Below are 27244 nucleotides of genomic sequence, written 5' to 3'. Positions count from 1 at the left end.
GTGGTTGTTAATGGTTTATTCTTGGAAGAGTCTTTGCATATGTTGAGTGCTTTGAGATAGTGATAGAACGGTTTGCAAGGGCATGCATGCCTTCCTGTAATCTAATCTTAAAAGACATGTTACTTTCACATGATGTGGTTTTTGAAGGCTGCTTCTATATGTATGAGTTTGGCTGAGAATCTCTTTTACTAAGCAAAGGGTGATAAAGATTAATAATGTGATATAGGGCACACAGCAAATCCAGTTTCAAAATGTTGTTGGGAGATAAAAATATTTCCTTATGTGTATATTTTTCACAGCGTGTATGTAGTTTTCTACTGGTATGTTATTTGTATCATCTGGTGAAAACCTTTATTCCTTTGTTGCTCAAAAACTGTGTTTGGCAAGATTCCAAGTGTCCTAAAAGGACTGTTTTTAGGGGATGGGTGTGTTTAGGTACAGGATTTTTCAGCAGTCTGGCTGTAACCATGAAGCTAATTGTGGAACAGGTTTTGATAGCAGTTTTCCTATTACTAGTTTTTTTTTGTTGTTTTTTTTTTTTTTCCCTCCTCTTCTACTCACATAAAAAAAACCACTTCAGGTAGTTTAGAGGATTTGTAATTCTTCCATCTGCTCCCATCTCTACTTGGAGTCTTATGGTAACGTGCATACTGTGTGTATCTGTTTCTGTGAACAGGAGTGTACTGCAGTATGCTTGATTTTGGTGTGTAGGAGACAGGAATATTCTTTCCCCCCCGCCATACTCCTCCCCAGTCTTATTACCATGACACTCGAAAAATTTCTACCACTTCTTTATTAACAGGTTCTTGGAACATTTTCACAGTCTTGCCCAACAGACAGTGCCTCAATTTTTTAAACTGTAGCTCTGTGGAGTGTACAAGGTTTTGATTTTTCTAACCCACATGCAAAACTCTACTGTCACTACAATGCAGCAGTAGTGACAAAGATTGCTGTGCAATGCCTTTCTTGAAAACCCTATTTTCAGAGACACAGCTCAGAATTTACTTGTATTTAGTTTTCAGAGGTTTATTCTGCCATGTGCTACTCTTTTCTCTTGTGCTTTTACTTATTTGCATAGTGCCAGCTGCTTTTGTTTTTTTTTGTGGTGTAGCTGCATCTATCCTTTTTTTTTGTGGTGTAGCTGCATTTGCATCTATCCTTTTGTTAAACCTCACCAGATTTTTTTTCCCAGCATGTGGTGCTCATAATTTTCATATTTTTTAATCTTCTTTCCTCAGTAATTAAATATTTGGAATTTTTTTGTGTATATGCACACAATATACTGTAATAAAGATATTTTTTGTTAAGATCAAGGAGTTCTGTGTTTAATTTTTTTTTTTTTTTAAGTGGAAGTTGATACAGTGTGTTTTAGCTTGTCCCTGTTACACACAGATTTGTTGTTTTTCATCCTTGCCACTTTTCCTGTGAGGTGACAAACTTGTTCTATATATAAAGTAATTGCATAATTCAAAGACCAAAGTTCAGTTGAATGTGAACACTGTTAGGGTTCCCGGTTCCTGTAACACTCCTGAATTAGGCTTCTGTTTTTCCCTTATGAAACCATTATCACAGATCCTCCATGGATTGGTCTAAATGCATCAGATCAATGTAAATGCTGCTAGAAGCAGTGATCAAACAGATAAAACTTGTGGTGGATCTGGCTGTCATACAGCCACAAGAGAAGCCACTTTGGTAAGCTGATCTAATGGAAAACTAATCAACGTGCCCCCCGCCCCCCACCCCCACGCCCCTTCCCAAATAGCAAAGAAACCACACCTTAAGCACTTTTTACCTAATTTACCTAAGCACTTTTTACCTAATTTACCTAATTTCCTTTAGGTTGGCCTAAAGGAAATGTGTGCCCAAGGGACCAGAAAGATCAGGGACAGTAATCTTTAGTAGTTAGCCTTGCCCTTATAATTGGATGTAAAATGTTAACCTTAGGCAGTTGTTCTTTTGGAGAATCAGCTCTGTCAGGCAGCTGTAATTTGTGAGCTGTGAAAAGTGGACTTTATTCTAAGAAGTGCAAACACGTGGAGAAAAGCAACTTTAATTTTGTTTTGATGTCAAGTCTGAGATGGGCTTGAGGTTTCTACTACTTCGTTGCTTCATTTTTGTCAAGTCTGAGCAAAAGGCAGTTTTAAGGTCTGTTTTAGTGAAGTGCTAACTATGATTAGAGGACATGTTCAGAGATAAACGTATATTTATTTCAAATATTATTCTATGAGTAGTGTGTTTTTAGTAGGAATAGAAGCTGAAGTGGTCTGATGGAAACTGCTGCTTCTTAACTTTCTGGGTAAAAAAAAAAGTTAATTAGGTTAACATGCTGGCTGTTGAAACCTGAATGAAGCAGTTATTTTGATATTTTCAGAGCTGTTGGTCTAGGAAAGACATTAGGTTGGATTAACCTAACCTTCTTGCTATCCCTTTGTTCAAAAAAACTTCTAATTTATGCTGGAAAACCTCACACAGGAATTGCTCCCTACAGAGAAGAGCTTGAGATCTCTCAGTACTAACTTCGGTATCTTTTTATAAAGTTTTGAGTTGTTTTATTGAAGTAGATTGATGGCTGTTGAATAAAAAACTAAAAGAATACTACAGTTTTGAAATGTGTGTCCTTTTTGTTAAGATGAAATCAAGAGCATTACAGGAGGAAATTTTATGGTATTTAGCCTATCTTTTGATTTACTGTCTTTCCCTTCAATACAGTGTAATGCTTTCTTGAAAAATTGGATGGGTAGGTTTTCAGTGATGGCATATTATTTCAGAACATATTTAGGAAATTAGGGAAAAAATAGTTCTATTTAGTTTTAACTTAAACTTGTGTCTTGTTTCTTCAGGGTCATGATGAAGAAGCTGTTGTGGATATGGGCAAAATCAGCTCTACTATCAATACAAATTTTGAGAAAGAAGAACTAGAAAGTAAGTTTGTGGTGGTTTTCTGTTTGCTTAACATGCATTTTTTGCTTAGGGATAAAAGATTACTTTTCCTTGCTAAAAGGAATCAAAATTTTATGGCTGTTGTGAAATTCTGGGAGTAAAACTGGTGAAAGGCAGAGGTGACCTGCCATGTTTTTTGTCTCTATGTATGATAATAAATATCCACTGTTCTAATCTGTCACAAAAAAAAAAAAAATTGAATCTTTTCAAGGAAAACTTGCTTCTTAGACTTAAGGAATAATTTGAAAAAAAAATTATTCCTGTTGTTAAGTAATTTTCCAGCATGAATGATGTCACGTTCTACAGAATTGAAAGTCAGGAAACAGGGGTCATGAGGGAGATGTTTGTTTTCTTTTCTGAAAGTTAAGTGTCCTTGTGATTGTGGTCATGCACTTCAAATACTGAGTCTGAACAGACATGTAACTGTCCTTCTGCTTCCATAGTCAACTGTATGTTCCACAATCTGCTATCAGTAAAGCATTATGGTAGTCTTCATTATTTGACTTGGGATTCCACATTTAGCACTAAAAATAGCAATTATTTAGTTTCATATAGCAGAATGTAAAATCAGGTATTTCATCTAAGACAACATTTTTTTCTTACTTGAAAACATTGGTTTGGGATGAGGATTCATGGATGCTATTAATGAACATGGAAAAGACTAGGGAGATACAATGTTAAAGTCTTCATTATTTGCCTTTGACATGGAATGCTCTGAAGCTTAATTAACATTTGCAGAATGCTAGAAGGCAGTAGATTCACTGAGTTGTACTGACTTACTGCTTCAGCACCCTGGAAAACCATAATGACAGCAGTTTCTGGCTAAGAAGAGTTGATTTAGGTTGCTGCCACGTTTTTCTCATGCTGTGGTATAACAGGAGAGTCACAGTTTAAAGTGATTGAAGTTGTTTGCTGCTATTGCAGTCATACTCTTACACTGTTCCCTTCATTCTGTTGCTCTTTTGTCTTGTGCTAACACTTTTGCTGGCCTGACCAAAACAGAAGCCCAGCTAAGTGTGTTAAGCTATTGGAAAATTTGAAGTCTTACAAAGGAAGATGGTAAAGATCTCAGCTCTTGAGCACCCAAAATGCCACACAGATGTATATGTGCCAGGGCTGAGCAGAGGAAAGAAGTGTAGATGTGATGCTGAGAGATGCAGCAGTGGTGGCTGACAATGCTGATTTAGATGGGTTCTGCTGTAGGGAGACCTCTGACTTGGCTTTTGCTGCAGTTGAATCTTCAGTGTAGATTTAAGCTATTTCCTCCTTAATTTCTTTCTCTTGCTTTTCTCGAGAGATGCCCCAGAAAAAGTGTGTGTATTTTTTACAGGGAGGCAGGGGTTAAGGGGAAACAGGCATCCAGCTGGAGTAGTATTTGAGGCAGCAGCCTCAGCAGCTGTAATACCTCTGCCACAAAGAATGACATGGGAATGTGCAGCCAGATCACTTCTCCAGTCTCTTTCAGAGCACATTCTTGTAGGAGTACTTCAGCTCGTACACCAGTGCAGTTAATCAAGATACTGGGTGGGAAGGCAGGGGGCTCAGGCCGCTTGAGGCAATTTAAGCACTTGGATGACTACTATGGAAAATATCCCTGTCTTAACCATAGCCAAAGAGTAAATTAAGGTGAAATGTAGACTGCTGTCCAATGAACAATTTGGGCAACATGATCGCTTTTGAATGGAGGAGTTGAGACCTCGCAGTCCTCAACTTGCTCTTAGCCATGCAACCTTATCTTTTCTTTCACTCACGCATTTTGGAGTGACCCAGTGTTTGTGTCTCAGTGCAAGAGGGGGCTAGCTATAGAGAGGTTTAACAACTAAAAAGAAGTATCTGACAAGAAAAATGTTTCCAGTAGGATTATCACATATATGAAGCTGTATATAGGCGCACATTTTCTCACATAAGTAGGAATTATTCTTCGTGTTCACATATTTCTTTTGTATATTTGTAAGAATTATATTTTCTATTGGTAGAATGGGGCAAGGGAAGGACAGGATATCGTTTGACTTTTATCAAAGTGAAAACTGTTACAAAGTAAGAACAGAATGTTTTTTCTTTCCTTTATGGAGGAGAAAAGATATGTAAGTTTGATTGTTCAACTCATATAGTTACCTTCTCAGAGATTCTTCAAATTCAGGGTGTTTTAGAGGATAAATTTATGTGAACTTACAGCTCTGATTAAGAGTTCATTACTTATAACTTATTATGATGAAAGTAGGTATGTGGAGCTTATAGGTTTTGTTTTCCGTTGTGATATTAACATCCTACAAGGGGAGAAATGGAATTGTTGGCTGCAAGCTGTAAAATAATTCCAGTTAGTATTATTTTTAATTTCTGACATGAATTTTTTCTTGTAGATTCGAAACCCTGTACCCAAAGCATTGGGCATTGGAAGTGTTTTAAGACTTTAAACTATTTCAGTCTAGTCTTTCAATATGTGTTTCTGGTGACTTGGAAAGGCGTTCTAGCAATTTTGAATCTTTACAGAAGTGTGCATTGATGTATTTTCAAGGAAAGCCAGCAAGCAGTGGGTTGAGTTCAGCTCTGGTATGAAGCATCACACCTTTTAAAGCCCACATGGAGAGGTGATACTTAACCTCTTTAAAGCACGTGCAAACTAATGTTGATAGGTTTGATACAGTAGAATAATAGTATAATTTTGCTATTAATACTAAAGGGAAAGTGTCTTGATGTTGTCAGTATTGGATACTTGTATTTTCTGGAAGTTTTGTGATGAAGTATTAATGGAAAGAGAAACAAATGCTAAAGGGGAAAATAGATCATGGACTTGGAGCTTCTCAAGCTCTGCATTCTATTTATGGTGGCTGTCGGAGTGTGGTACCTGTCTGGACTGACAGTGTTTAGGTTAGAAAGGTTAGGCACAGGCTGCTTGTTTCGTAACACTCTTCCCATAAAAGAGGAATGGTTAGAGATGGTAAACTGCAATTGTGGGCAGACTGTGTGTGTACTAAATAAAGGTACTGCAATTTACTGAAGCTGTAAGGCCTTATTTTGAATTAACAAATGTCAGTTTACAGAAGAGCTAGAAAGGGGAATAACATCTTAAAATAACCTTTTTAAGAGCACCTAATGTTCTTAACTTGATGCCAGGCTCTTTGAGTTACAGTGAATGAAAGTAATAACAAAGTAAGCCAGGAGTTGGAAGTAAGGTCAGAATATTAATGGCAGAGGTACTTTATGTGATCCTCTAAGAGGTATTTTCTGTTAAACGACATTTAAGGAAAAGTTTCTTTAACTTGGGTTGAGATGTCTGGCTTGATATTACCAGGATGTATCTTTTAAAATGTGTAGCTGCTTTTCAACCTTGATTTGAGGATACATTTACTAGATACAGTTTAAGGGACAAGGGATACATTCTGTTATTCGTAGCAAGCATAGCAAAGATAAGGAGTTGATGCATAGCAGAGGTTTCGTTCCAGAAACAATCTTGAGGTCAGAAATGTGTGTCTTGGTAGGCTAGTTTTCTGTGGCATAAATCCAAGCACTAGCTTTCAAGACTTAAGATGGTTTAGTAGCTATCTACTCTCACATTATCCTGTGGCAGGTGTAAGTAATGTTTACATTTTAAGTGACCCTATTATCTCTTATACCTTGATGAGTCTTAATTTTTATTTAAGAAAAGAACTGTGGTTTTCACTTAATTTTAGTTGACAAGGACAGGTAATCAAATAATACTGTATTTTTTTCTCCCCTTAGGTGAATATTGTCTATCTAAATAGAAAATTTGCTGTACAAGTGTTTTTGCAATTTGAAGCTTTTTGAAAGTCTTTGTCATAAACTGTCCTAATGTTTTTTTTCCAAACTTCTTTTATTTAAGAGAATGATATGTAATGTTTTTGTTCCAACTACATCAGAAATTTCATAAAAAGACAGCTAACTGTTAACTTTATTAGTTTTATAATCTGAAGCACACATAAAATTATTGTTAAAGTAATACAGTCATAAAACTGAAGTTCTACCAAACAATGCGAACCAAAACTTAAAACTTGTGCTAAACTTGATAGTCCCAGATCACTCAAATAAAAAAAATTTGAGATGAGACAGAAGAGACTGCTTGATTCTGTAGTCCATTACTACTTGATGACTTTTCATAACCTTTGCCTTTTTTTAAACTCTTAAAAATCAGTTGTTCTGAAAATCAACTAAACTTGTGCCTTGTTGAATATTAGACCTATTTCTAAGTGGATGATTTCTCTAATTGCAGTTCACTGAAAGCTAGTGTTTCATAGCAGTTGGAGGTTTTAAAGTGTGAGATTTACCTTTTTTTAATTTACAAGATAGGAAATAAAACAAGGATAGAGTTTTTCTTAGGAATGGGCAACCCTTCTATGAAGCAAAATTCTGTAATGTTTTTCATATCTTAAAATATCAATAGATGCATTTGCCAAACCATTCCATTTAACCACATGTACAAGAGAGGGGTGTGATGAAATTTGTAGTGACAATGTATTTGTGACCCATTGATGAAGTCAGAAAATTTTCATTTCAAAAGTTTCATACAAAATACTTTACAAGAACAGTGTTATGAATGTGGAAGCCTTGTGTCTTCACCAGAGGGATGGGAAGTGATGATCTTTAAGATCTGTTGCAACCCAAACTGTTCTGTGGTTTTATGTTGTATATAGTGGGCAAAGGGTTGGTCTTGAATGTTGATGGGACTTCCGTTTGAATTGCTTGTTTCTGGATTTTCTCTCCTGTAACAGAAACAACTCTTTGAAATGACCTTGTATGTGTATCCTTTTTCCTGAGCTCTGCTGCAGAGACAGGCTGGACCAGGGATCCTGAGCTCAGATAGAGCGTGGGGCCCAGCTCTGGTGTGGCTGTGCAGTGCAGGGACGCCTTGTCCTCCCTCCCATGGGTACCAAGGGCTGGCTCCTTTCCCAGGCTAGGAAGATCGGTGCTGGCAGTGAGCCACAGGTGGAAGTCTGTGCTAGAATCCCTGTGTGGCACTGCCACCCGGCACTAAGCTTTTCCTATTACTGTTCCTACCTGCATGTCTGATGTTTGCTATGACAGCTCTTACCTGCATGTCAAGATGGCTGATAATGCCTTCTTGAATATTGTTGATTGTGTCTAATAGAAGTATTCAGTGCATTTTGCTCTCTGACTCCCCTATGAACTCATTTGGTTTTAAGTCAGAAAAAAATTACTTCTGTGTGTAATGAGAAATCTGGCATTTATTGTTTTTGTCAACATAATATGCCAATATTTGTCTTGTAGTGAGAAAAACTCTTTCTTAACTGCTTTACCCTGTGCTATGCTAACTATGATTTGGGATTGTGCTTCTCAGTTTTATCACTTCAAATATAGAGTGTATTCTCAGATAAACCTAATTGCTAGGTGCAGCAGAAGATTTCAGAGTACAACCCAGGATGTGTAATGGATTCTAGAATACACTGCATTGTGGAGAAGCTTTAGGTTCCAGACATGGCATGCCACTATCCCTTGAAAGAATTTCCTTTACTTTATTCTACAGGTTTAGTAAAAAAATTTTATCTCAAATCTTTAATTCTGAGAGCAAAACATAACTTCTGTTAAATAGTTCTTTTAACAAGAAGAATCCTTTGTGTTTGTGGACTTCTTACTAGTCAATTCATGAAAGACCAAGATTATATTAAATTATTTTATATTCACTTTTGATACATTAATTCCATAGAAAATAAATTGACTCTTTCTTGGGAATGTGCATGAGAAGTTTATAAAATAAGTGAAAAATTCTGTTTGTTCTGAAATACTTCGTTTCTTTCTTATGCCAGGAACTTCATGATCAATACTATTTTGTGCATTTAATTGCATCTTTCAAAAATAGGGCATTATTTTAAATTAGAAAATTTGCATAGCAGAAGTATTTTTTGTGAATTAGTGACTTGAGTGATTTTTCATTATAAATAAGGGGGTGTATGTGTGTATAGAGGCATTGTTCTTGTTCCTTAAGTTTTACCAGAGCCAAGAATATTTGGAGAAGTCCTGTGAGCTGTGAAATTTTTAAGGGCAAGAAAAGACACTTTTATTTTCACTCTTGCTTCTTCCATCCACCTACTTTTTCCCATTTGTGTGCTTCTACCTTCAGAGCAGTCTTGTGACAGAAAAGGTCACAACAAGTTGTGCTTGTAGATTGCATTGAGCTTATTTTTGTGCATACAAGCACTCTCTGTGATGTAAGGGAAATTAATACCAAGGAACAAGATGCTGTGTTCCAGATCTTTCCTACTAGGGTAATGCATTTGGAGATGTGAGTTAATACATCAAACAGCTGGATTTCTTCCCTGTTTTATGATCTTAAAGAATGGATTGGGATCTCTACTGCAGATACTCCAGTTTTTCCATACTGGAACACTCCATGCTAGGATGAGATAGATTATTACATTATTTGATTAAAAAAAGGCTTCTGTGTAAAATAAATTATCTATCTTCAGATTATTATTTGCAGGTTTTCAGAAAAAATAGTAATTCTTGTCACAAAGTTTTAGCCTTCAACAGGCTTGAGAACTTATTGAGAAGATGGGGTCACACTGGTGCGTTGTGAAAGGGTGAGGTGGATCACAGATAAGATGCCATATTGGAAGTGATAGTTGGGTATTAGGATACTTTTTTTCAGGTAGTGTGTTGCTGTAGGTTGGTATAGGTTTTCTAGATAGGCTGTAGAAGATATATCCTTAAAGATACTAAAAGGATGGCTCTCATCCGAACTAAATTGATGAAAACCATGGCTTCAGCTTTGAAATTGGCTGTACTTTGAGCAAGATTGGACCAAGTAGCTCACCTCCACATCCATCATTAATAGATGATTGCTCTTAATTCAGATAACTAAGTAACAGGATTTGAGAATCCACATAGATATAAACTTGATATTCTTTACTTTTCCTTAAGATGGAGAACAATGTCCTTCTTTCTATGAAGCTTAAAAGGTATCTAGCCAAAGAAGAGAAGGTTCTGTGTGGAATTTCAAACCTAGAGACATCAGGGCGTTTTTGTTGATCTCTCAGACTTCAGAAGTCTTCTGTTACCATTTTCATGGGAGTTCTGGGGAGAAATTCAGAAACGGAGAGCATTTTATTTTCTGTAAGTGGTATAGGAGTTTAGCCAAACTGACTTTTAGAGTGAGACCAATCATGTGATTGGAAATCAGCCATGTGTTGGAGGCACGTTTCAAGTTCCTAACATATAAGTTTGTTTCATATCGATAAAGGCCTTAAGTAGTAAATGCTCTCAGTGGATTTGAACAGTTAAGCTTGGATAAAGTCATGTTGGATTAAAATGAGCAATCATCTCTTGAGCTTTGTATTACTAAATTTAGTATTGAGCAGTCTACTAATTCTATTGATTATTGGTTTATAGTAATTCTGTAAGAAGCTTTGTTTGAAAGTGGTACTCTGCTACAGACATTTACGTGATTAGAGCTTTGAAGGTCACATAATGTACCTTTTGAACTTTTAAACACAATATTCAAGTAAAGGTTGTGTCCCCTTTAAAAATGACACCCAATGATAGGAACTTGAATCCCAGCCTTTTCAGAGTTACATTTCTTTCCATTGCTTTCACTGATACATTAATTTTGTATTAATTGCCTTTCTTGAAGGTCTGTTTTTCTATTTTGTTTGGGTTTGGTTTTTTGGCCAGGCTGAAGGATATCATAAGTTGTTTCACCCAATTCATTGGGAATGAAGGAAAAAAATGACCATGTTATAGTTTCATTTTCCTTTTCCTCATAAATTTATAAGTAAATCTTTATCTGTCCATCTACAAACATTATTACTTCTATCTGAATAATGAAGCTTAAGGAAACAGACCTACTCAATGCAGCTGTCTTATTTTTAGGCGGCTTCTCAACAACACTTTGGTTTGTTGAGTTAGAATCAAAGTTAAGCTTGTCCAATTTTTATTATGTAGTTTTGTCCCACCTTTGGAGTTGAATATGCCTGTAACATGTTTTGGGGTAATTATGGCAGTATACTCAATAGCAGTAGTTTCAGATTTTCTAGACAGTAGTTGAAATGTCTTTATGACTGTTTATGATACCAGAATGAAGGTCTCTTTTCCTAAGGAATGATGAGGTGCACTCATAAGCTTCTGTTTACTGTAGGTAAATTTTTCTTGGTTTTATTGTACTGCCACCCCCACTGCTTGCTCTGAAAAATATTTCAGAGGCTCTTTGTCAACATCAGGTTTTTTGTTATTCTGGTAGAATTACATTGGATTTACTTTATAAATGCTGAAAATCATTTGCTCATTGACATTTCATGTTAGTCCCAAAATACCACTGCAGATGTCTGAACACTTTGCATATACAGAAGCAGTTTGGGGAAGGTATTCTTGATTTACATTTGCCTACAAGACTGTGTCTACGTGAGGAAATAGTCTCATAGTAGTCACTTCTGGGCAGTGTGGGCTGAAGAGCAGGATAATATCCCATGGCTGGACTGTTCCTGTCTCTGTGAGACCCTTGTTTGTTCAGGTAGCAAGAAGGTGCTTCCTTTAAAGCTTCGTTTTGGAGTTGAACAGCAGTATCAAATGTTACAGGTTGTGGACTGACTGACTGGGTTACTTACTTGGTTGTGCCTACTTGGTGTGCTTGAGGCAGCTCTGATGCATCTGGACACGATTCTGTGGTTCTGTGATAATAAAAGTCACTTGCTATGGACACAGGTTGTTTAAAAACCGTGTTCTGTCTGTTGCTTACTTCAGCTCGGTTTTCCATAGCTTTTACCTCTGTCTTTGCAGCATATATGCTTTCCTCCAAACTTTTCTACCAGATAAAAAAAATTCTGTCTCTGCAATTAGGTAGAAGGAGATAGACTCCTTGTTTGCTTGTTCCACCTCTCCTCCATGCAGCAGCATGGTCTTTGATTATGGACATGGTCATGCTATTACTAATGCTAATTTTTGCTGTAGTAAGGTGTATTGTTTAAAATAGAGATCCTTGGAAAATCTATGAGGGATTTTTGTCTCAAATTAGTGGAAAGAGCAAGAGACCAAAATGTGGAAGTCTTTATTTCTCAGGGAGTAAAATCCTGAACAATTTCACATTCCTGCAATGTTGATGGTTTGGTTTGTTTTGTTTGTTTGTTTGTTTGGTTTGGTTTTTTTGTTGTGCAGTGATCAAAACACAGGGTTAAAACAGTCTTATTAACAATACTAAAGCAGGCAGTTATATAAAATGCTCTATTACTAGAAGTATGCTGGAGTTTCTATTCTAGGAAGAAACAGTTCCTGCAAAGAATCCAACTTTGGCAACAAATAGAACTGTTCAAGTGTATATATAAACTGTAGTTTGATACTTGCTAATGGAATATATAAAATAAAACAAAAACCCTAACAGGCATAGTAACAGCATTTGCAGTGAGTGGTGGCTCACTCAGTTGCAGCTTTGAGTGGCATGTGGTGAGTAATGCAGTTATTTTTGAACCTCATACTTCTGCTTTCCCTATGCATAAGATTATTGTATCATGATGGCGTCAGCAACATGACCATTGTTAATGATGCCCCCTGATCATATTATATACCAAGGGCAGTGATTTATAGGTGTTACATTGGTATTAATTTCCCTGAGAATTGCATTGTGCATAGCACTCATGGAGGTCAGAGGTTAGGCTGCTGGGCAGGGGCTGGCTATTGTAAGAAACTCACAAAAGACAAGTCTCTATAAATAGGACTGATGAGTGCTTCGAGAAATTAATCTCTTTTCCACTCTTACATGGAAACAAATAGCTTTTAATATGCTTAATTTCAGATTTGGTCACAGTGCCAGTCAGTCAACTCTAATTAAACTAGTGTTGGAAGTGTGTCAAGCATTGGGTCTTGTTATGTGAACAGGAATCTGACAAATTAATGAAATGTTGAACTTACTTGTGTTAATAATGATTTTTATTGTATTTTTAGTCAATGTAGCCCTGTAAAAATACACAACTACTATAAAGAAGTATATTTTTGGGCTTAGGGGTTTTTTTTTTGTTTGTTTTGCAAATAATCTTGACATCTTATCACTTTTTGTTTTTTTTAAAGGTCTATAATCACCAGAAGTTTTTTGATATCTTTAATCTAGTGTTTGTGAGCTAGGCACAGACATATATATGTGTGTATGTGTCATAACAATTTCTAGGACTTGCCCGCATAATGTAAATTTGCTGAATTTGCATCTGTCTAAGAGCTGGAGGACCACTTCCTTTTCCTTTGGTTAATGTCAGGCTTCTGTAATAACTCTTCAACACTGTGAAACAGAGTATTTAGTGTTATAGTTAATTTGTCTCTTCCTGTGATTGTTTGTTTAAATAGGAATTGAAAAGCCTATTGTATATGCTATCTTCAATACAGGAGACGTGGTAGTAATATGTTCATAACAGTCAGTTGATTGATATCTTTTGCTAAGATGTTAATGCTGGTATTGTCTTGATGTGAAAGGTCAAAGGAAAAGCAAGATGTTGAAAGTATATGTCTGAAAGAACCGTATGTATTAATTTGAAGATGTGCTCCTAAATTTTTAAAAACTATCTAGAATAGGAAATAAACCCACCCTGACATCTCTGGAAGTTATTTGAAGTGTTGGACATACATTTCAAGACAGAACTTCCTTTCATGTTCCTGATACTAAATTAATGGTGTAATTGAACATTAGTTTCACCTTGATGTGTTACTTGCCACTTGAGGAAATATTGGTAACTCTTTCAAGGACAGAAAACTACTTGCAGACTCTAAATGGAGGGTAATTTCTTGATGAAGTTAATAACCTGAACCAGGAGATTATTTTCCCATTCTTACTACTGCCCTGATATGAATTCCTGCAAAAAAAGAGGACTATCATGTAACTTCTCTGCCTTGGCCTCGTGTTTGTCAAGTAGCTTCTTTCAGTGTTACAAGTCAAGCTTGTACTTCTGAATTATTTCTTTCACAACTGAATTATTGAACTGAATAATTGGAGAAATGAGTCTAGCACTAGTTCCTTGACACCCTGGAAGGACAGAAAGGAAGTAGTCATGTTAGTTCACTAAAGGTAATTTTGTCAAGTGCTTTTGGATTTCTATTTCTTAAAAGCCCTTGTCTTTAGATACTAAATTTGGGTAGTAGGTCATTTTTTGTTTACTTGTGTCCTTTTAAACTTTCTTGAAAAGGCCACAGAGCTGTGTATATTGGAGTTCATGTTCCACTTGGAAAGTCAGGCCGTCGACGGCATAGACATCGTGGGCACAGGCACCACAGAAGAAAAAAAGAAAAAGAAACTGATAGAGAGGATGGCAGAGAATCTCCATCATATGGTAAGAATTTGTTTTGCATGTTCTACATGTCTCCTGAAAATACACTTGTAGTAGCTACTCTGTGCTTAAATGTTGTTTGTTTTGTGCTATTTCTTTTATTCTTGCTGTAATGAATGTCTTTTCGTGTACAATCAGACAAGGATTTTGTGGTTGTGTTTTATCTAAATCAGAAGCTTTTGGACTTGGTCCAACTGTCTGCATGAATGTTCAGCAGCCTGCACTGAATAGGTTAGACTGGAGCTTTGTAATGCTCTCCTGTAGCATGAAAATCTGTGTTATTTAAATTAGACGCCTTTTTTCAGATTGTGTATTCGTGTATGCTTCTTCCTCTGATTTTTGAAACTAAGCATGTAGCTGTGAAAAGCAGCATTTGCTGTGGTAATTTGATCAATGATATGATTTTATTTAAATATTTACTTCAGCCTTCTTGCTGTCTGTTAGTAAAGGAATTGTACTGCTTCATAAGTTTTTTGCCCCTCACCCTGACCTATTGTCCTATGACAATTTTGTCATATCATTCTCTGAAATGAAATTATTTGGCAGTACACTTAGCAGTTTTTCTTCAAGACCCTAAGTCCACTTTTATTCCTAGACTGCCATGAATGGGCAAATTATGGTGCAGTGTTTGAATTTAAGTATGGACACCATGCTGTTCACTATTACCTTTCAATGACTAGCAACATGTTCTACATGGGGCCAGTACCTGAAACAAAGGAGTTTTCAAATGGTAATGCTTTGGCAAATCTCCTTTTTGCATTCTCCTATGGTTCTTGGTTTCAACCATCTTCAAGGCTTCCCGTCCCAAATACAGCTTTATATATATAACTGATGTTATATGATGTTAACTGATGTAGAATCTTGCTGTACAGTTTTTGAAGAAACAAGTGATATTAAGTTAATAGAAATTCACTTCTCTGTTCTGGTTGTTTCTGTATACTCCATGCACAAGGTTTGGCAGGATTTTGGGGTATGTTGGTTTTTGGGATGGAAACAATCTGCTATAGACCTGAACTGATAATGAATGATGTTTGCATTCAAGAGCACATTTCAGAATTATGCTACTGGATAATGGTATATACTAGAACAAAAATGCTAAAGCAAAACTCAATTTGAAATGAACTTTGTTAGTAATTCAGATTTCTGTTTAAATCTAAAAGGCCATCTTCCTTCTACAGTAGAAGCCTACAGTTGTATATTCATATCTAATAGCTGTGAGAGTGATGTTTCAGTGAACAAAGTTAAGAGTTTTAAAATTCGAGAAAATTTAACAAAAATTAAAATTGAGATTTACCTGTTTTTTCTGTCTCTGGCCTTCCTTGAGATAACATTGCAATTAATACATTATTGAACCCTTATAAAGATGAAAATTCACTGGAGTTGAAACAAAATCTTTGTATAAGTATTAAAAATATCTCTAAAATAATGTGGTTTAATTGCTGGTTTTCTAAAGTTTTGCTCATATTAATTGAAATCTAGTACTTACTTGATCAATAAGCATAGTTTAATTTTCTAACAAGTCATTGAGCCTGTTCCACTAGGCATTATATTATGAGAAGTTAAAATATTTTCTGGACACTTCCACTGCATAGTTTTCTACTTTCCTGTGCTGATTTATGCATAGTGCTCCAATTATGCAGTGAAAAAATTGTATCCTACATAAATAGCAACAGACCACAGAAATACCTGCTGCTCGAGCAGTGAGCACCTGACTACTCACTGATGACTCTTGAACTATTACTTAGGCAGCTAATTTGTAAGTAAAGCTGTTTGTTTCAACTTTTTCTTCTTTAGTGTCTTGTGTTGTGATGGTATTAATTATTTTGTTCTCAAAATGGAAACAAGGTTTCTGGTATTTTGGTATATTAATTTCTACTTATTTTTTTTAACCAAATTTGCTATTGATGTTAATTTTCATATTGGCAATCTATAGAAGAGTCAAAAATAGTTGATTAATTTTCATAAATGTGGATTTCCAAATGTTTTGTTTTCAGAAGCAGTACAAGATTTTCAGAGGGCCTTTTTTTAGATGTGTATATGGTGCTTTTGTTCCTTTACCTCTTAAAGAGAATGTTGTTCTGCATGTTTCTAGCTGTGGACAGGAGATTTTACTGCTATGTAGTATTTCTTGCTTCACAGAAGTATGAATACTTCTAAATTATTCAGTTTCTCCTTTTCTTCAAGACACACCATCCCAACGAGTGCAGTTTATCTTGGGTACTGAAGATGATGATGAACACATCCCTCATGATCTCTTCACTGAAATGGATGAACTTTGCTTCAGGGATGGAGAAGAATATGAATGGAGAGAAACTGCTAGGTATGTTTGGAGTAGATTGTTTCAAGATATAACTTATAGTAATTTTTTTAAAAAGAATTGCAAGCCAGGTTTGGCGTAGAATATTCACTATCTGTAGGAGTTGTTTACTCAGTTCATGCTCAGCAAACCAAAACTTTAGTTCTTCTTGTCCAACTCTGAAAGAATCAATATTGTTTTCTAAAGACCCTCAGTCTTTCTCATGATGTGTTATTTGCCCTAAGACAGATCAAACCAAACATTTTGAAAAGTAGGAGTATGCCAAGTTATAATATATAATATATATATATATATAAAAAGATATGTATGTTCATCCATAGAGTGTGGTATTTGCAGTCTCAGAAATCTCTTTGGTATATTATTGCCAAAATATTAGTAGTATTTTTTTTCTCAAGCATAAAATTTGGTAGTGTTTTCTTGGGTAGTATCTGGTCAGTTTTTAGCAAATTGCACACCTGAACATTACAGGATGCCATTATTATTTTTAACCCTTACTGGTGTAGTTGCTTCCTTCTGCGTATGCATTGTGATGAATTCTGCATTCAGTACTTCCAACTACTTTATTGCATGTTAACTTTTGTAACAACTCAATTTGCCTACTGCCTGTGAGTGGGAATCAAGATCAGTTTATAGTTTCACATGTTAATATTGCCTAGTTCTTAAATGTCTCACTTTAGCAGCCTTAGGAGACTTGAACATGCTATATGGAATGTTTCAGACAGCTTTCTAATCCTAAAATACTAATGAAATCAAGATGCAAAATCAGGTAATAAGGAGACTGCCATATTCTTCATGAGAACATGTGAATAGAGAGGTATTGGTCAAGCCAAAAGAAACAAAATGGGTAAAAACTAAAACGGTTGAGTGTGGTTATCAAGATCTGATAAAAATGTTAATCAGTTGGACTATCTGATTTCATGGGATTTTCTGTTCTGTGTCATGTTTAAGCCATATAGGGGAGTGGGATTGCTTGCCAAATTTTCCTTCTAGGAGGAATATAAATGTATACGTGAATGCATTTCAGGTGGCTGAAGTTTGAAGAGGATGTTGAAGATGGCGGTGATCGATGGAGCAAGCCTTATGTAGCAACTCTGTCTCTGCACAGTCTCTTTGAACTGCGGAGCTGTATTCTTAATGGGACGGTCATGTTGGACATGAGAGCAAGCACACTTGATGAGATAGCAGGTTGCAGCAAAAATTTTAAAAAATATTTTATTCCTAAATTTTGATCTATAACTTGAGGTGTTTTGGTGATGTGTATGTTTTTGAAAATGCTGTTGAAGACACAGGTATGTGCATGCTTGCTGCAGTTTTCTTGATCTGGTTGAGAGGAGCCGGTCCTACAAACTTCACTTATGAAAAGCGGCGCTGGATGAGTAGGAGCTCCTTAGTATGTATTTTAGGATGAGGCCCAGAACTTGCCTTTATGTTCTAATCCCTTAATGTGTTCTCTGTCTTTGTTTCTACAGATGAATTGTAAATATCTGCCAGAACATTTTAGGAGTTATTTGTGCACTTTAGTACCATAATTATTAATCATATTTTGGCTGTTGTTAACTTGATGCCATTAGTGCAGTTGGTTGTTGCACATCTGGTATTTTTTTCACCTTTATAAGAGGTGAGCAGAAATAAATTTTATACATGTTGTTTGACCTACTGTGTTGAGTGTCCTCACTAATCACATGGTCATTTAGGATACTATACAGGCAGCTTTGAAGACTTTCATATATATGTATAAAAATATATACATAGATACATGCACATATATATACATTATATATGTCTACTTGCTCTAAATGCCTTTGAATTAGTTCTAGATAATTTTCCTGGTATCTCTTGCTACAGCTACCACACAGTGGAATGCCTTCTCAGGAATCATATTAGACTTAGGGTTGACCAACATGTGCGTGAAGGACAAGGTGTTTTGGCCTTAAAAACTTTGGCAGTACTTGAAATGCTTTCTTGTTTTGAAATCCTTGAAATTCACTCAGAAAATTGGTATTCCCTTTCTATTTTTCTGACTTACTGAGCAAGAGTGTTCAATACATCATTTGTATATGCAATGTTTTGGTTTATAATTTTATTTTTAGTAATTGAATTTAGTGGTAATCTTAATACATAAGGCAAGCAGTTACTTAATTCCATGTAACCAGCACTCTGGGTAGTGGGTATTTTAGTTGGAGCTAAGATGTCTTAAGAGATTGTGTGAATTTGTTTCAAGTTAATTTTAGGTGCCATTGTGAAATCACATGGGTTAGCAGTGCTTGATATATAAATGTGTTGTCTTGTTTCCAGGAACCAGGAATACCCAGTAGGTAGTATTATTTCTTACTCATAACAGGAGAGAGGGGGTGGCAGGTTTCCTTTTGAGAACCTGTAAAAAGTGACTGTGTGTTACCAGTGATCTCAGAAAGAAGCTGCACTGTACTGACAGACGCTTTGCTGCATGTTGTTCTGTTTGTAAGGACAGAGCCTTGCCCTGAGCCCTAACATTTTTCATTGTGAGAAGTTCTATGCAATTTCAGTTTAACAATGCAGTTAAGTCTCAATACATTAATTAGTTTTTTAAATATGTTTTCCCAGTTTTATCTCATAGGTTTGTGTTGTTTTGTGCAGATTGAGGACTTTTATGAATTTATTTTATTTTTTTTGTAATTAAAAAAAAATGGACCCCTAAGAAACCACAGTAGATATTTTCCCTGATACATAGGCTTTCTTTCCTGGTGTGAGCATACTGGTGAGATTCCCTTTTGAAACTTGATGTTTGACAGATGAATAGTTAGTTTTGATGATATACCTAGATTTTGTTTCATACTTCCTCTTCTAAAGCATGTGAATCACATGAAGTTCGGTAGAGAGTGAGGAGCTTATAGCATCTGAAGATGATAGGAGTTGTGCCATTCATCTTATTCTATAGCAACTTTCACTTTTATATAATTATATATACTTTGAAAATTAGGGAACACCAGGTTAAGACTGTCATAAGTCTATTTTCCATTGTGTGTGTCTTTGTGTACTCACTCCTACTCACTCCTGTAGGTTTGCTAAATACAAGAAATACTTTTTTTTGAAAGTGAGTTTCCATTGACAGTTGAAGTAAATGGCTATAAATTATAAGGTACTAAGTAATTTATTTCTTGAAATGATACTACTAATAAATACTCTCTCTTGGATCTGCACGTTGTACTTTTCTTATTCTCACATTTGCTTAATGATGTCTTTGAAAATTTCCTGTGGATTCTTGAAGATGGTTTTGCTAAAGAGAGTACTTATATAGATTTTGATTTTCTTTTATTATTTGATGCAACTACGGTGCTTGAGTGTGGTGAAAGAGAGATTTGATAGCTACTTATATAATTTTCTTTTTTCTTCTTTTCTTATTATTATGTAGATATGGTTTTGGACAGCATGATTGCCTCTGGCCAGCTGGATGCATCCATAAGAGAGAATGTGAGAGAGGCTCTTTTAAAGAGGCACCATCATCAGAACGAGAAAAAATTCAGCAGTCGGATTCCTCTAGTTCGGTCTTTCGCAGATATAGGCAAGAAACATTCTGACCCTCTCTTGCTTGAACGAAATGGTGAGATAAGTTGTAGCATCCAGTTCATACTAACCTGATAAATGATGTTCTCACTGGGAGATGAAGGAAAGGTCAGCTGGTAATAACAGATAAGTGTTTCCTTCTGGATGAGCAAAGAAACTAACAAGAAGAGTGTGTGTGATGTGTAACTGTGGATGATATCTTTTAATTTACAGTAAATTCACGAATACAAGCCGCACTGAATATAAGCCGCATCACTGGGTGTTGGCAAACATTTTGGTTTTTGTCCATAGATAAGCCGCACCCGAATATAAGCCGCTTTGTCGTTCGCAGCGAGGACCCGCGTGCAATTAGTAACAGAACCACGGGAGGGCGGGGTTTACTGGCTGAGCTAAGGCTGTGCAGGCTCGGCCCGCTAGGGGCCGCTGACGGGGCCAGGTGGCCCAGCACGGTGCTGCAGCTCAGGGCCGGCCGCCGCTGCCACTGGGCTCGGTCACCCCGGGTCGGCGCTGCCCCGCGGTGGCAGGCAGGGACGGAGCTTCCCCCGCTCCTATGGCAGCGGCGGCGGACGGGGACGGAGCTTTCCCGCGCCCATGGCGCCGGCGGCGGGCAGGGACGGAGTTTCCCCGCTCCTGCCGCGGCGGCGGCGGGCGGGGACAAAGCACCCCGTCGGCTCCCCGAGCCGCGGCAATGGCTTGCGCGGGGCTCCTGTCGGCTCCCCGAGCCGCGGCAATGGCTTGCGCGGGGCTCCTGTCGGCTCCCCGAGCCGCAGCAATGGCGGCGCGGGCTTCCCCCCCCCTCCCCGGGCCGCGGTAGGGGCGGCCCGGGTCCCCCCTCTCCTCCCCGGGCCGCAGCAATGGCGGCGCCGGGCCCCCCCCGTCTCTCCCCTGGGCTGTGGCAGAGGAGGAAAGAGAGCTCTCCCGCCTCTCTCCCCGCCCCCCATGCTGCCTACAGGGAGCCAGGCTCCACCCGCGGTGCAACAGAGTAGCGATTTGTAACAATCGCAAAATGCCGACTTTGCAGCTGCTCGGCTCAGCACTCTGGCAGGCACTTCTGAGGTTGTATTAGCCGCTCCTGATTATTAGCCGCATTTCCGGTTTAGGAGCAAAATCTTAGTCAAATTGGTGCGGCTTGTATTCGTGAAATTACTGTACTCAAATATTGTACTCCTGCCTGTATACCATGGCATGCATTATTATTGGAAGTATAGTAGTATAGACCTACATTGATGCTAATGTTTTTTTAGTATATGCTTAAATAAAAAGTGCAATGTTTGAGGAATTTCAGCATCATGGCATAACTTACACGTCATATGGATCCTACTTGGCTTTTAGTCTTTGCACAAGAGATTTAGTGATCATGAGTTCAGTGATGCTGACAATTACTGCGTTTTAACCCAGTGTTATGTTCATTTGACAAGAAGTTTGCTATGCCAATGGTGAAGGTAGTACTGTTAGCTAGGACACTATTTATTTTTATCTTGTTTTGTAGAGAAGGGTCTAACAGGAAGAAAAATCCCAAACCTAAGAAAGGCATTAGCAATGTTCTTAGAAGCTGCACTGTATATTTTTTGAACCAGTTCCTGAAAATTTATTCTTGGCATCCAGTCCCAAATGCCAAATAGCAGTGTGCACTACAGAGCAGCTTATGTGTATTCTTGTGTTTTTATGGGGTCTCTATTTTCATCTTTGTTCTTTATTTTCTTTTGCCCTGCATTAATTAAGACACATAGAATTTCAGATGAAATTTTTTACTCTGAAAACTTAATTCTGGTTTCAGGGATCAGTCCTTGAGGTGAACTTCCTTTTCTGTCTCAAAAGATGATTCATTGCTTAGAATATGTTTCACTTTGTTAAGTGCTTAGGATCTACATATGCTGGAGTATTCTCCAGTGAATGCCAGAGCTTGCTGATAGTTTTAGTTAGCTAGTGAATATATGATATACGCTTAAATATTTCTCTAATAGTTTCAGATTTATTTTTTCAAGAATGAAAATGCAGCTAATTTATCTGAAAACATAGTGTCTTCTGTAACTCCCAACTTTCATGTTTTGTTCAGCAAACATGAAAACTTCACACACACAGACTTGGTTTTGCCCATCCTTGAACACCTGTATCCCCAGGTATAATTCTGCAAATTTGAGATCTCTTTCTTGTTAGTTACATTTCATGTATCAGTTCAATTTTTTTAGCACATTTTATTCTTAATACTCTTTCTAGAAGAGATTATGGGATATATGCTGAAACAGTAAACCAGTATCATATGAAAATATGATGAATTCCTTGTCAGCATATACGGATTTACTTTTCTCTTTATTATCCTTTGATAACTCTTTAATAAGCTGGTAAACCAAACATGCATATGTGCATATTAGTTCTTAGGCTCCTTGGGGGTGTGTGTGTGTTAGGACATCTCATGTTCATAATTTATCACAGGTGTACTTATGGAAGTTAGTTATTACTGTAGTGATTATTGTAGGCAAAATCAATCAAGTCTGCTCTGTTGGTCCTATTTTCTTTACTGCTCTGCAGTTTTGATGTTTTAATAGTTGAGTTTTGTGGCTTTTGTTCTTAATTCAGGTTTGTATCTGTAGGATCCATTCTTTCATTGTTTGGAGGGAGGGGAATGTATGTGAGCTTTACCTAGGTCTGCTTTATGCACCTGCTTCTTGTTAATTATTCTGGGGTTGTTCAACTTACTGGTTCGTGTAGTGCTTGGTATAAATGTGAGAGTAAATGTGTCTAGTTTGCTGTTTCCTTGCTTGATGGCATGGTACATGAAACCAGCATGTTTTGGATTTCAGGGGTTGTAGGAGAAGCCATCAGTAATATTTTCAAGGAGACTGGTCATCCCAGGAAATGTTTGTGGCAAATGGGAGAAATGGTATCACTAAACTTTTTAATGGAAGCACTAATATGAGCATAAACAGTCTCTCTTCCTGCTTAAGGAAGAACTGCAATCCATTGCAAACTCCAGTCTGAAGGAACCATCACAAGACTCTGTTCTCTTCATATGAAATTAGTGGGACATGGAAACTAGAGCAACAAAAGTAACAAGGGATTTTGGAGAAATGTTTGATTTTAGGCATATGGGGCTACTGGTAAGTCACAGGCAAGAAGCTATGGAGAAGGAGCTGTGTATCTCATTTTTGTGTCCTCTTCAAAAATATACATTAGACTACAGCTGCCTGGGAAAATTCTCAGTAAAACAAGACTTTTATTGGAAGACAGTTGCATTTAACACATTTAAATATGTTTGGTCATGATCACTTTTTAAAAAAAGAATAATTCTTTGTATATAATGGATAGAGTTAACTGAAGTCTTGTGATGTTTTACTTGCTAATGATTTTTTAGTTTCTTTTTGGGATGGATTAACAGCAGCTACTGTGCAATTTGGAGTAAGGAATTCTAGAAAAATTCAAGTCTGTTTCAAGAGATAATTTTTTTTTGTTAATAAATCTTACTCTGACTTAGATATCTTCTCCCTCAGATCTTCAGCATTCTAATTAGTGCTCCTTAGTAATTTCTGACTTTCCTAATGTCTGATATCAGATTTTTCTCTTATCTCTTACTTGCATGAGTATGACACTGGCCCATAAAGCTTGCAATTTACTATGTAAATTGTTAATGCATATTTGTATCTGTGTGGGTTTGGTTTGTTTTGTTTTAATTTAATATAATATATCCCTTTTGTAAGCCTCATGGTGTTCCATTTGTTTTATCTCAGGGGAAGGCCTTTCAGCCTCCCGCCACTCTTTGCGAACAGGTCTCTCTGCCTCAAATCTTTCCCTGAGAGGAGACAGCCGTTTGTCGGTTCTTCTCAGTAACCTTCTTCCTTCTTCGAGAGCTGGGACCCCGACAGCCTCAAGGTGTACAACCCCTGTAACCACCCCTCAAAACACACCACCCTCCAGCCCTACCTGCAGGCTCCCGCCAACCACAAGTGCCCAGCCAAGCCCACTTCAGGGCAAGGAATTGCTAGTGTCACCTGCCAGTGATGATATTCCTTCAGTAGTAATCCACCCACCTGAGGAGGACTTAGAAGTGCAGGAAAGCCAGGAAAAGAAGACAGAGGAAAATATTGGCAAAACACCAGGCAACTATTGAAATTTAAGCTGTCGATGTGTGATGCTCTCTGCATCTGGATCACTTGCATTGCTATGTTTTTGGCACAAAGGATATGATAACTATTACTTCTGCCTGCATGTTTATTTCTTCTCAGTTGTGACTGTCTTCTTGTTTGGCATTTTTAACTTTTTAGCTTTTAACTAAAGCAAGCAAAAAAATCTTTAACATTAATTTAATTAAATTTAATTAAATGTAATTAAAAATGAATATGGTTTTAAAATCTAATATATAAGCAAAATGTCAAAAATGGTGGCCTTTTCCTTTCACTCACCTACAGTCCATAGCAGGTTTTGCTTTGATTTTGTCAATAGTTGAGTTAATGTTTTAAACCAGTGTTTGGTATCCTGAGATAGGTACAGCTGAAACCATGGTAAAGTATTAGAGGTGAATATTAAGAGAGTTAGGAAGGATGCAGTTATCAGTGGCATTCACGGTTTAGTTGTATCATGAAGCCTTCAAGCAGTTTTATTTTTGCTTTTGTGCTTTTTGAAACCATGACTGTTAAAACCAGCACTAGTTAATTGATGAAATTGTCATATTCAGTTCACCTGCAGCTGTTTCTGGATAGTTCTCCATTAGTGCACTGCTTTAGCATCAGACACTCCATTAGTGTTTTGTTGTGTTTGGTATGCAAAATTGGAGACAGTAGTTAGACGCTTGTAATTGTAGGTCAGAGCTCAGCAATTTATTGTTTTGTTGTCTGCAAAGCTACTATTCTTTATATGTAAAAAGGTATGTAGGTGTATAGATAAGTTGAAAGAAACTGTTAAAACTTTCCATCCTTTCTTGGAATGTTTTTAGTAGAAGTTTCATAACTTGTGCATTCTGCATACGTACTGTTGTACTTGCTTTGCTTTTGCAAAATTACTACCTGTTTAGAAACCTCAGAATTCTTTTTAGCAGATTGTGTTTTTTAAGGGGGGAATCATCTTTCTTTTTGGTCTTCAGGCTTTTCCTCCCTTTCATAGAAATTTGTCTTGCCAAAATCTAGCTTGTAGGTCTGTCTGCTTTAGGCCTGTGTATGTTGGGAGTGAGGGAGCTGATCTCCCTGAGTTCTTCCATCAGCTGAGGCTTTGCTTGATTTCTTCTTCACTTGTTTAATTAAATAAGGGCACACTGTTACATATAGCAGTGAAAATACGCTGACAAAGAAGAGGCTGTGGTTATCTGCCTTTTCACATTGGCAGCCAAGTCACTGTAAAGGAAAGAAACTACGTCATAGTTTCTTATCTTCAGTTGAAGTGTAGAGGCCTCATCATGACTTAAATTCAGAAAAGCAAACACGAATCTCTTTTTCTGACTTCCTTATGGGAAATTAAGAGAATTCACATGATGATAATTCTGTCACAGGTCATCTTCCAAATGTGCTTAGAAATCAGAAGTAAAATAATAGCTACAATTTTTTTTCCGGTTCTCATTTCTCTGACAGGAATGACAGCATGTCAGACACAAGTTCTTTAGAATCCAGGAGAAGGCAAATAAATTAAGGTCAAGTACATGATGCTATTATTATTATCACTAATAAGGCTTTCTACTAGAATCTCCAAGTCATGTTCAAATTGTTGTTCCTCATGCGGATGTTTCTCATAAAGAAAAGAATCTGAAAGGGATGGTTTCCCAGTTAATCCATAAGTCTTTCCAGAGAATGATAAGCATCAACAATGAAGATATTTTTGTCTTCTGGGGCTTTCCTCCCTTTTCTAATTCAAGAAATCATCTGACCACAGAAAGACACGTTTTTTCCTTAGAGGTGCTTTTGAAGACATTCTCAGACTATGACTTCAGGGCTACAAATGGACCAATCTCTGTCTTGGGAGACAAGAGTCAAAAGAAAGCCCTGACAAGGAAGTCAACTTCCTGGTATTAATTAAGGGAAAAGCCCTCAATTCTCCTGGTCCATTCCAGTATAGGTTATGGTCTGTATCACCTCTCTTGTAGTTCAGAATATTGCAGTCTGAATACATTTTGCACATCTGTATGATGGAGTTTGGTTTGCCTCCTGTGAACATGAAGAACTGTGTTAATTTTCGAATAGGTGGCTTTTTTCTGTTTACATTCGTCTCTCATTTGCCTTGTGTTATTCAGACATTTATTTTTTTAGTTTTCATAAATAGCCGGAAGGTTACTGAATTTACTGTGAGTTACTGTAAAAGGAGGGAAAAGAGACACACCTTTGGTCTACCACTTAATTTTGATCAGCCAGTCATCGGTTCATAGTAAGTCAACCAGACAAAGGCTTCTCTTAATAATGTTTTTAAATTTTGTCATCAGTTGAAGAGCAGTATTTGTTTTCCCATCTTTGAACTGTTGAATAATGAATTCCATAGGCAGGGCTGGGAAGTGAACTGTGTGTGTCATAGCTAAAAATTAACACTGTTAATTCACCAGCATTACTGAGGTTTCATAATGTCTGTGAACAACAGCAAAGAAGTCTGTTTTAAGAGGTCTTTTGGTCCACTGATAAATGTACTTTAAAACTGAACAAAATAACATTTACAACAGTTTTCCTCTTACAGTAATTGCTTCCTAAAAATAGTAATTCAGAAAAGTTTGCATATTTGCTCTCTAGTACTAATTTGATCATTTTTTTTGCATTAGACCTGCATTGGAATTTAGTTTTAAAAATAGATTTTAATTTCTTCAAATGCAAATATAGTTAACTTCATGTTTAGAAGGTTTGTGTTACATAATTTTTGCCTTTCTAAATGCAATTAGATGTTGAACTCATTCTATTACTCATCTTTTTATATGAAACAGATGTGAGACAAACGTATGTAATCTTCTTGCTTTCTTTTTTCTGTAGACAACATTAATTAGATTTTTGTGATCACAGTATTATGTGTAGTTGACTAGAAAAAGCACATCATCTTTAGTGAAGGTGTAGTTATAAGTACCTTATAAGTAGCTGGGGTTTTATTCCAAATTACTCAAGACTCACTCCACTGTAGTCTTTTGGAGGAGACAAGTGGTCCAGCTGCCTAACTAACATCAGGAAGAGTGCTGTGTTTTTAAGGATCCCCTCAGTAGCTTGGTAACAATGAGTTTCTC

At 36.9% G+C, this 27244-nt stretch overlaps 1 protein-coding gene across 9 annotated transcripts in view; it reads left to right on the top strand.

The window, feature by feature from the left end:
• SLC4A7 (solute carrier family 4 member 7) overlaps positions 1 to 27244 on the top strand; it is a 93112-nt gene that overhangs the window by 31799 nt on the left and 34069 nt on the right. For 4 of the 9 annotated variants that reach the window (XM_033063971.1, XM_033063940.1, XM_033063917.1 and 1 more), the window contains exons 2-6: positions 2841 to 2922; positions 14070 to 14213; positions 16395 to 16530; positions 17552 to 17712; positions 19919 to 20107. In XM_033063971.1, coding sequence (XP_032919862.1) covers positions 2841 to 2922; positions 14070 to 14213; positions 16395 to 16530; positions 17552 to 17712; positions 19919 to 20107 — 712 coding nt within the window. Of the gene's footprint in view, positions 1 to 2840; positions 2923 to 14069; positions 14214 to 16376; positions 16531 to 17551; positions 17713 to 19918; positions 20108 to 23795; positions 24165 to 27244 lie in introns of all 9 variants that reach the window. The other 5 variants (XM_033063979.1, XM_033063949.1, XM_033063960.1 and 2 more) reach the window with 3 other exon arrangements.

This window comes from Catharus ustulatus, chromosome 1 (genome assembly GCF_009819885.2).
Source record: "Catharus ustulatus isolate bCatUst1 chromosome 1, bCatUst1.pri.v2, whole genome shotgun sequence".
Lineage (NCBI taxonomy): Eukaryota > Metazoa > Chordata > Aves > Passeriformes > Turdidae > Catharus > Catharus ustulatus.
Note: the sequence above shows the minus strand (reverse complement) of the source record. Positions and strands in the feature narration are given on the sequence as shown.